Here is an 11,998-nt window from a genome sequence, read left to right as displayed (position 1 = left end):
TAACCTAGGTAGAGAAAACTAAGAATATGGGGTTAGGTTCTTCAAGGCATGCATTTGATGTCGTATTCGGAAACGTAAATCTTTGCAGAATCCCAAATTGTTTCAAGGTGGACATTTGATGGCGCTAGTCGTAATCCTTGGGGATGGTCATAATTGTCGACGGTGCTCCAATGACTGCCAAGGTCTAAGGTGTGGTGGTGACAGCATTGATAAGTAGTATTTACTTTTTGCTTCTTTTTTTTTAAATTTTGTAAGAATAAAAATAAAGAAATGAAATACAAAGATAAATAAATCATTTCATAAGGGTTAAAGAACAACCACGATATAAATTAAAACCATAAAAACCTTCCATTAGACTGAAAAAAAGTTAAGAACTAAACTGAAACCCCGCGTACCATTTATAAATTTTGTCTAATTATATATAGAAACATTAAATAATACTAAATTAACAAATACCATATTTTAAAAGTTTATGAAGAACAAATATGATATTTAGAAATTAAATTTGATAAATATATAATATTTTATGTTTATATATATATATATATATATATATATATATATATATATATATATATAGGTTTAGGTTCTATGAAAAACAAAAAACCCTAAAAATCATAAAAATACATAAAAACAATACTTAGAGATTACAAATCTTTTTTTTTTACTTTATATTATAAAAAATCGCAGCTTTATATATATATATATATATATATATATATATATATATATATATATATATATATATATATATATATATAGTACCCTATTATTAAATTAAACGAATATTAAATCAAACGAATAGGCTTTCAACACCAAACCACTACCGATTAACCAAAATATCATTTAGGGATTTATGATAAAAGAGATAATATAAAGATCATTTAGGGTTTTACCGAATGTTTAAAACCAGATTTTTAGTTGCATCAATTTGGTTTTCGGTTCAACCAATTCGATCGCCGATTCAATCAAGAATTTTGATATATTTGTCGGTAGTATGCGTCGCCCTTCGAGTTGTGTACACTTCAAAAATGTTCATTTTTCTCTGGAAATTAGTTGTTCTTTCAACAATACAAGCCCATTATAATGGTGAAACGGGTTTTTACCTGTTCTATCACACCGTTTTTTATAAAACTTTTCGATTCAATCCGGTCTAAAAATTGACATAAAACCGAACGTTATTGAACCATTCTCATCCCCGATTGGTCACCAACCGGTTCGAACCGAACACATTGGTTTTATGAGCAAAACCAATGATGTCCCAAATCAAGAAAACTTCCATGGGTTAGAAGGTAGGGATTCCATGTGCACTTGGATGAAAGTGGAATATGTTTGAATTACTATATGTTAAATTCGTTCCAAAAGCTTGAATTAAAGATCAAAAATACAAAAACAATTCTTTTTAGACCCAAACTAAATATAACCGCATACCACAATGTTATGTTTCACAGTTTTACTCTATATATCATGGTTGTCAAAATCGCGATCCTGATCGTAGGATCGTACGATCCTAAGTAGGAAAAACGATCCGGATCGTAAACGGATCGTATTTGGGGTAGGATCGCAGGTAGGATCGTAAGATCGTAACTTCGTAAGTAGGATCGAGATCCGATCCGATCCTACTTCCCTTTATTTATTTATTTATTTATTTTTTTGCAAATGAATTTTTTTTACCACTTTATGATTTTTACCATTTACCAATCTACCGTTTATCATTTTATGTTGTGACTTATAACTAATATTTTGAATTTTTTATAACTTTTGAACGAAAAATTGAATATTTGAAATATTTTTCATAATTAAAAATTATAAATTAAAATTATATTATATTTTGTAGGATCGTAGGATCCCGATCCCGATCATACGATCCCGATCTTGCAAACCAAAAAACGATCCTACATAGGATGCCGATCTTGACAACCTTGCTATATATAACAAAAAATAGACTCAAAATTTCAAATATCAAACATCAACAAGAATACAAGACACAAACTAAATTAATAATTATAACATCAATGCAAAAGTAATAAATATTAACACGTTATCTTCAATACACATTCAAAAAGCCTAGTGAAGACGAGAATAATAAATAGGGATAATGACTTAAAAGAATAATATATTTTTCGATTTATACACATTTGGTCATTGAATTTTTTTTTTCGTCCACAATTACCCATTCAACTTGTTAAACTGTACACAACACATTCAGTTCTTATGACCGGCTATTTCAGGTTAGCCAGTAAAAATGACTTAATAGAATAATATATTTCTCATTTTGTACACACACACACACACACACACACACATATATATATATATATATATATATATATATATATATATAATATATATATATATATATATATATATATATAGCAAAATAAGTCATTTTTGTTTTTGTACTCATTCAATACTTATGAATGATTTCTTAAATTTTTTCTCATGACATCTTACGTGAGATAATCATTAATGAGGTGTTTGGAGCTTTTGATGCTTATGCCCATCATGATCTCGACTATTTGGTTGTTTAGGTCATGTGTTATGAACGTCATAACTTCTTTATACGATCTTAGATTTTAACGATCTTTATATCCATATCTTCGTATTTTAGTCTAGTACAACTTTCGTTTAGATTACTTCTGTTAAAAAGTAATATATTTTTACTTACGATCTTTATATTCATACGTTTTTTTATAAATGCATGTATGAATGTTTTTTATAAAATCTAAGTAAAAATATATTACATTTTAACGAGAGTAATCTTAACGAAAGTTATAGTAAACTAAAAAAACAAACATGTGGATATAAAGATCGTTAAAATTTGATATCGTATAAAGAAGTTACGGCATTCAGACACAAGCCCTAAACCAAACTACAAGACCTACGCAACCATTAACAGTCTGAAACACCTCATCAGTGATTGTCCCACGTTTGTCGTGAGAAAAATCTAAAAAAATCATTCATAAGTACTGAATGATTACAAAAACAAAAGGACTTATTTTGAAACAAAAAATATTAAAGACTAAATGTGGACAAAAATAATAAGGACTAAATTTGTATAAAATGATAAATATATTACCCTAAAATAACCGGTCATAAGGACTGCATATGTACAATTTAACATGTTTAAGGGGTAAATATGAACGAAAAAGAAAAAAAAAAAAAAAAAAAAAACTCAATGACTAAATATGTACAAATCAAAAAATATATTACCCTTTTTAAATCATTATCCCTAATAAATATTAGTATATTAGTGATATATTAATAATGAAGTCAAGTACATACATCACAAGAAATAGTGAAATACATGTTTCAGTTTTATTAATTATTTTGCAAGTTTGTTAAGCTTTTAGAATATTACAATATGAATTTATAGTTTAGTGAAAGTGTATGCAACTAATTTTGAAATCACGTTACATTGTACTTATAAAACTTAACTTTCAAGTCCATTTACCAAGTTTTATATTATTTTTATAGAAAATTAAAACAAAAAAAAAAAGGAAATAGTAGCAACTGATGTTTCACAAAACAAGAATCACAATTCACAAAAGCCCAGAAATGGAAATATTCAAATAGGGTCTAGACAAAATATAAAAACAAGAGTAATCCAAGCTCAAAAAACATGGATTTTTTTTTATTGATTGGAATTGCAATTTAGGGAAGGAACTTCCTGTATGGTCTGTTATTGTCTTCATCTTGCATATGCTGTCAAAATTATCCAAAAAATAAAATACTAATGTTAATATAAACAGGAAACTAGCAAAAATAAAACAAAAACTATGCGAGTAGTGAAACTTTAATAAAAAGTTTGGTCACATATATGTTATGAGAAAATTATAAATCATTTGGAGTGGTGACTTTACATTTTTTAGCAAGAATGTTACACCTAGTGCACATAAACATGACTGTTAAGTAGATTTTTGAAGAACATAAACAAACCCTAGTGAAATACAAAACAATGTTTTTTTTATGTTAGATTAAGTAGAAGTGGAATATTTTGGTTATAAAACAAATGAAGGATGATGAAACTCTATTAGAACTAAAAGAAATTTACAAGAAGATGATGCACTAAGACTCTAAGAGTGCTATATATATATATATGCACTTTAGATCCCTTTCTTGTTAGATGTGATTCCTCCTACCACTTTGGAATGTATTAAGGAACTCTAAATTCAGAGTTGGTAGATGCATGATGAATCTATTGCATTTTACCATAGATGAATAGATGTGTAGTCACATATAAAAAGCACATGGAGATTAGATTAAGGTTAGCTTCTTGATTATCTATGAATAGCTTCACTAACTCCTACAAATGGTCGTTATAGAACTCCTTTTCATCTGTATTCATCTATTAACATGTTCAATCTTCTCTCTTGTAAGCATTCTAAGAGTAAAATGAAGTGAGTTACATTTCCCATTTATCTAATTGTGTTGTTCCCATTTGCCTTGACTATGAGTGTTTTCAGATATCTTCTGATATATCCTAACACACTCGCACTTTTCAATTCATCAAGAACCAGATATTTCACATCAATCGTCTACTCATGGAAGTCGAATTCAGAAATTATTCGTTGAGATTAGTGGCAGTGTGCGAAATCGGATATTAGATAGAACACGCGCACAACAAACTATCACTAATTCAGATCCAAAACGATAGATCATCGAATATACGCATAAATGATAGGAAGAAAGTTTGGATACTTACAAATTCACGAACAGTGCCCTTGTACACCAAGTAAGGAACTGCGATGCCAAAAATTCCGACGAGCGCTAGGTTACGACGAGTCCACCGAAAATTGTGTTCCAGATTCTCCCTCACCGTTCCCCAGTCTTCGATGAATTTGTTCTTGTTTGCCTCCATTCCTCCCCCCATTTTTTGCTAAACGATCTCTACACAGTCGTCGTTCTTCCTCTTTCTCTCTCACACACTCACGCTGCGACCTCTTTCCCTTCCACCTTGTTGAGTTTGGGTATAGGGTTAGTACATAAGTAACGATTTTGCCCTTAGAGAATACATACGTTGTCTCTATAACCCCTTAACTTATGTAATATCCTTTTGGGTTGATGTCATATAGGGAAAATATCATAAAAAGCTTTGATGGATTTTTGATTGGTTTATGGAGCTTATCGTACACAATAATATTTTTTCATACACAACAGTTCATGTTTTAAAATATTGTACAGTACAATCATGTAAAACATAATTTGTTGTGTACGGAGAAAAAGTGTTGTGTACGAATCATTTCCATTCGTTTATACCGCAAACTTGTCATTTCTTTGTCGGTTTGTCCTTTTTACCTCCAAAACTGCTTTACAAGCCATTCATATATAAAACGAATCCAAAAAACCATGTAAATTACTGATAAGAATAAGATTGGCAAGCCTATATCACACTGACTTATATTGAGAAGAATTTGGGACGTCGCTTAACACTTGATGAGCACATGTCGGATATCTTTCTATAGACTTGTTACAAATTAGGCATAAGGAACAAAGAATGTCAATATCACAGTTATACAAGTTTGTTTTGGTAGGAAAACGGTCCAAGACAACTCTATATCGAAATATATTAACCTTACTAAGGAGGATTTTATTCCATTTAGTCTTTATAGGAAGCGATGTCACTTCGTGTTCATCAATACGAATTCGAGAATCCTTAGTTGTAACGACCCAAATTTTTCAAAGAAATTTTCATTTTTAATTAATAAAACACATTTGCATAAACCATGAAATCCCAACATAATTGTTTTCAAATCAGTATTCATTACAACTTATTTAAATCATCAGAGTGTCCCCAAAAACATATCAGTGAAAGAGAGATAGAGTGCACGTCGCGTCATCATGCATTGCCCTTGCCCTTGGGCTCAGATGTACCTGAAACAAATCAACAACCTGTAAGCGAAATGCTTAGTGAGTTCCCCAGAGCATACCACACACAATACACATACGCATATCCTGGTAGCTAATTAAAGCTACACACATATCACATAAGCCATGCATACATAAAACCTGTAAGAATGCCATGGGCTACCCCGCATGGTCTTTACCTAGGACTGCCATGAGCTACCCTACATGGTCTTACATCCAATGTCATGGGCTACCCCACATGGTCTTTACCTAGGACTGCCATGGGCTACCCCGCATGGTCTTACATCCAATGTCACGGGCTCCCCCCGAGGTCTTCCATGCAAAACACACATTTACATGACATACCAAAACACATAATGACTAACACATATATCATAATCACATAATGGGCCGGCCTTGGTGCCTTAGACCCATGGGTATGGTGAGAAGACTCACCTCTGCCTGCTGAATACAAAAGTTGTTCCCCTAATAGTCTGTAACCTCCTGTGTTGAATAATAATATTAAACAATGTTAGGACTTTAATTAACCAAGTAAAACCAAACTCCAAACCCTTCCATAAGGCCCAATTATCCATCCCTTCCTAATGGGCCCAAGGTCCAAGTCCAAAATCCTTAATGGGCCTCTTGGCCCAATAAAGCCCAATCAATATGTCCAAGGCCCATAACAGATGATATGACTCATAATTCCCAGAATACACCATGCCCAATAATCAAATGAGGCCCAAATAGCTCAAAGGCCCAAAACAGATTCGGCCCATCTGTGATGCGTACGTTCGGCGTACCATCCTGGTACGCACAGCGTACTGGGGTCTTGAGACTACGTGCGACGTACACTGGGTTACGCTAGGCATGCAAAAACCGGTTTTTTTTTCTGAACCGGACCGGTTCAGAAAACCGGTTCGGTTCCGGTCAACGTAGTCAAAACCGGTTCACCCCCAAAGCGGTTCTGCCCCAAAAATATCCGAACATATGTAAACCGGTTCGGTTTAATAGAAACCGGTTCAGCAAAAACCGGTTCAGAAAACCGGTTCAAAAACAGGTTCAAAAACCGGTCCAAAAACGGTTCAAAACCGGTTCGACGCAAATAAGCTTTTCTAATTTTTTTTTTTGTTTTTGGGCTAATAAGTGTAAAATAGGAATGGTTTTTTTTTGTTTAGAGTATAAAGCACTAGATTGTCTTGAACCAAAAAAAAAATTTGGCTTCACAGTAGGTGGTTTGGGGGATTGGGAAGGCAAAGGCTTATAAGCCTTACATATATACATACACATACACGTCCATATGGACCATATTGCCAAAAGGTTTTTTTTTTTTTTTCTTGTTCAATAATATACATATCTTTTCATGTATTAACTTTTTTTTTGGTTTTAAATTTTATGTTTGTGTATATGTAGAAAAACATAATGTATGTAAAAAATTGTTCAACTTGAATCAACACATTTTTTGGAGCAATTTTCAACCTTTTTTTTCCATTTTTTTTTCGTTTTTTTTATATTAGAAATACATAATACAACTTCAAACATAAAAACACAAAACATCCAAATATAAAACATTGTTGTCGTCATACTAATACATCTTCAGAAAGGGAACATTGTTGTCGTCGTAGTCTTCATTCCAAGTCCGTAGTCATTGTATTTATTCGTCATCCGCCATGTCGTTGCGCAATCCTCTCTCATACTCGAGCTCTTCTAGGGTGAGTGGCACCGACATTCCCATTGCTACTTCTTCCTCATGTACTCGTGCTTCGGCATGCAACGATGTGCCTTCTAGTGCTTCAACATCTTGTATCCGTTCCACACCATCAAGGTAGCATTTCAAGCAAATGCACACTTCCACCGACAAAGGGGTGAGTTTTGTTCTTCTTGGTGATATAACCCTGCCACTAACAGAAAAAGCCGATTCCGAAGCTACCGTAGAAGCTTGGGAGCTTAGTAGATCACGGGTCATAGCGGCTAGAATCGGAAATTGGGTTTCCTTTCCTTTCCACCAAGCCAAAATATCAAAATTTTCAAACTCTTGAATACTCATTTGAGACAAGAAATCGGAACCAATGTACCTTCCGAGCTCGCTACTAGGGGTGTTAGACCGAGCTCGTTTGGAATTTTCATTCCTCAAAGTATTATAAAGCCTAATTGTTTCGTTATTTTGGTGAGAAGTGGATCCGGATGCCCCCGTATTTTGCATCATGTCATGAATGTTTGTTGAACCATATTTTGTTAAATAAACTTCAAACAAATTTTGAAAAACTTTGTTAAATTTTGAAACTTCCTTTGATGCATAATCAATGTCATCATCCAATAAACCCAAATCGTAACAAATATTTTCAATTAAAGTCTCAACCTCCCCCCCCCCCCCCCCCCAACATTTAGAGCCGGATTCAAAGCGGCGGAACAAGTAATAATGGGAGGCATTTCTTGAAAATATTTTTTTAACTTTGCTTTCATCGGTTTCATCATATTAGCAAACATTGCGCTCCTCATTTCAAACTCATTTATTTTCGCACTCATTAAAAAAATTTGGTTTAAAACTAAACAACTTGTAGGGTAATAAACCCCCGATAAATAAGTAGTTGCTTTTTTAAAAACATCAAGCATGTCCGTAACAAGTTTGATAGTATCCCAACTTGGTTCCGGATAAGCCGTAACCTTGTTACGGTCCGCAAGGTTGTCATGGAACATTTTTAAAGTATCTTTTTGACGTAAGGCACATTCAAACATTTTGCAAGTGGAGTTCCATCGGGTATTATTTTCCCAATTCGGACCTAAAAAGAGGGCATTCGCATCGACACAAAATTGCATATAATTATGATATCGAGCGTTACTTGAACTAAAAATATCTTTTAGCATGTCTTTGAAACCATCTTTTATAGTTTCAATGCTAGTTAGTCCATCTTGCACAACCAAATTAATGATATGCGCAACACATCGACTATGAAAAAAAACACAATCGCAAATTGGTTTATATTTTAGTTTTAGTTGTCCAACCGCGACGGTGTTGTTTGAAGCATTATCAAAAGATATAGAAAAAATCTTTCCTTCAAGTTTATAAGTTTTGATCACACAATCTAAAATTTTAAATAAATTTCTACCGGTGTGCGGGTACTCAAACAATTCAAACGTAATCGTACGCTTCATCATTACCCAATTAGTTGGATTAATCCAATGAGCGGTAACACAAAGGTACGCATCCGGTGAACCGTGAGGAGCCGTCCAAACATCACAAGTTAAATTCACACCGGTTTTTAAAGATTGAAATCCTAAAATCAATTCATTTTTTGCAAGTTTCCACATTTCAATACAATCACGTCTAATAGAAGTACGACTCACATGACAATATCGTGGTTGGAGAGTATCTTGGATGAGTGAAGTCAAACGTTTGTTGTCGAAGTGGTCAAAAGGCAAGCATTCTTGAATCACGAACTTCGCCATCCTATCCCGAACTTTAGCCAAATCGTAACTCCATAATGTTGCATCATTCGCCATTGTTGTTTGATTATGACCCGACCCAAATTTCACCGCGGGGCATCTTTTGGTCATATGAGTTTTCAATGTCGAATTCCCTTCTTCATTAAAAAAAGCACCACATTTCTTGCATCGCGCCTTTTTTAGACCATTCGACATTACACACAAATCATAGTTGCACCAAATAGCCGGATTTCTATTTGTTTCTTTGATGCTAACAACGGTAAGAGTGTTTGATGAATCTCCAATACCAACGGAAGCCGAATCCATTGTTTGAATTAAGAGCGTTTTTTGAAGTAAGAGAGGTTTTTTGAGGTTTGGTTAACCCAAAACATCTAATAGCTATTTATACTATCAAATATTGGGGAATATGGCCAAAAGGGACCAAAAATCGGGTGTCTAACAGCCATAAACGGCTATATAGCCGTTAGAATAAGACAAAAAAACGGGCATATGCAAAACCGGTTCAAAACCGGATCAAAAAACCGGTTCATACTAAACCGGTCTCAACGGTAACTACAGCGAATCGGTATTGGTCCGGCGGTTCGGTTCAAGTGCGGTTCGGTTCAGGGCTGAACCGGTTCGGGGGTAAACTGGTTTCCGGTTCACTGACCGGTTCGGTTTGTGAACCGGTTTTTTTGGTCACGTCTAGGTTACGCCCAGCGTACAACCAATTTAAGCACTTTCTCCATTAAGTGCTTAATACTCATTTCCTTTACGTCCAAAAGCCAGATCTAAGTTTGTTAAGACGTCCTAAGGCATAAGTTGGCAACTTTATGCCTTTACATGCCTCATAAACACCCAACACCTCCATTAAGACCTTTCCAAGGTCTTTAACACATGCATGAGGACAAAAATCCCATCAAGACTCAATTTTTATGGTTCTAAAGGACCAAGGGACCTCAGATCCGTCTTTCCCATCTTCTGGAGTTGCTTAACTCACAAATGGAGGTCCAAAATCAACCAAAAGGGACAAGGTAGAAAACCCTAGCTAAATCTAGAGATTTAAGATGAAAGATCCAAGCTTTTTACCTCCAGAAGCTTTGCAAGATGACTAAGATGCAGGTTCTTGAAGCACCAACTCGTTCCAAGCTTGTTTACCACCTCTTCTTCTTGGAATGAACACTAAAAGGGCCACAAATGCACTCTTTAAAGCTCAAAATGGTCTCACAAGTTTCTCTGGAGTGTAAGGACGTTCTAAAGCTGTGGAGGCTCTCTAGGGTTAAGTCCAAGGGACTTAAGGTCGCTTAAATAGGCCTCATGTCCGAAAATTAGGGTTTTGGACCACTGACACGTACGCCCAGCGTACTGCTAGTACGCCCAGCGTACGTCCAGCTCCTCCACGACTAGCCATGCATAGTACGCTCAGCGTACACTTAAGTACGCCCAACGTACTTAAAGGACCAATTATGCTAAAATGTAAATTCTTGAGGGTTTCAAGTCATACCAGATTTAGGGTGTTACATTAGTAGCATATTCCAGACCATTATTAAGATTTATAAACCTAATAGTTTTTTTTTTTTGCCAACAAAAAGTTATAAACTTAAGGGCTTTTCTCAAATAATATTTCATGGTAACCTGGAAACCTGCTATTACAGATCAAAAATGAAAAAACGACAAAGAAATGGCAAGTTTGCGGCATAAACAAACCAAAAACCTGTCGGAGGGTAAAACCAACATTTTCGGACAAACTTAAGGTTTTTATGGCATTATCCCTGTCATAAATCACTACCAATGACATTTTATGTGTTTTATGCATTTTGAGTCATTAAACTTCTATTATACGTAATTGATCAATATATTTTTTTGTTTTATTATATCGTTGACTTTGTTTTATCGGGGATAATCATGTTTATATGGCATTTCATCTGTTATATCCACATAGTCAAGGGTATAATAAAACCAAAAACAATAATGTATAGTTCAGTTGGATACAATTCAAAGTTTGATAACTTAAAAAACAAATTGAGTGTTATTGGTAGTCATTTTATGATGATTTTCATTAAAGCAAATAGAAAATTATAAAAAATTACATTTTTTACTATCAATAAACTTTTAATAAATTGATATTAACAAAATATTCAAAAGGGACTAACAAGATTATGTGCACAACATACAAGCTCGGAAACTTTATATCCATATATATCATCATCTTTAATAAATGAAAGTTTTTTTTGCCACATGTCATCTTCTCCTTCATTTTGACACTTGTCATTTTGTGAGAATTTTAGAAATTTTATTTTCCACTTGCCATTTTTTAGGGATTTCCATTTTCTTAAAATAAAACTCCATAAAATTGTAATGGTTCTATAAGGAAATAAAATCATCCTATTAATTTGGTAATAAATTCTCATAAATACTTCAAACGATTTAGTTTCTTTTGCAAATTTTCAGAAGATTACATTATGTTATGTAAAATATTACATTATAAAATATTTCATATTTATATATTGATATTAAAATTTTATTTTTAATAAACTCGTGTAATACACGGGTCTCACACCTAGTATATATATATATATATATATATATATATATATATATATATATATATATATATATATATATATATATATATATATGGTTAGGTTATTGTGTTCTAACTATCTATTGTGTGCATGTATGGTTGATTGTGAACCAATCATTTTAGTTATTTTAAGAAAGTAATTAA

The 11,998-nt window shown here is 33.5% G+C and overlaps 1 protein-coding gene across 1 annotated transcript; it reads right to left on the bottom strand.

Moving 5' to 3' along the window:
• Window positions 1-3,504: 3,504 nt before the first annotated feature.
• Window positions 3,505-4,971, bottom strand: LOC145123436 (neuronal acetylcholine receptor subunit alpha-5). The gene is made up of 2 exons (XM_079058640.1): window positions 4,706-4,971; window positions 3,505-3,705 (listed from the first exon to the last, which is right to left on the bottom strand). Exons 1-2 carry the CDS (start codon window positions 4,871-4,873, stop codon window positions 3,655-3,657), a joined length of 219 nt encoding a protein of 72 aa, XP_078914766.1. The 5' UTR covers window positions 4,874-4,971; the 3' UTR covers window positions 3,505-3,654.
• Between the last annotated feature and the right edge of the window lie 7,027 nt (window positions 4,972-11,998).

The sequence above is a fragment of the Lactuca virosa genome, chromosome 7 (genome assembly GCF_052849685.1).
Source record: "Lactuca virosa cultivar CGN04683 chromosome 7, Lactuca_virosa_CGN04683_v6, whole genome shotgun sequence".
NCBI lineage: Eukaryota > Viridiplantae > Streptophyta > Magnoliopsida > Asterales > Asteraceae > Lactuca > Lactuca virosa.
The sequence above is the reverse complement of the archived record's forward strand: the minus strand, read 5'-3'. Positions and strand labels throughout refer to the sequence as shown.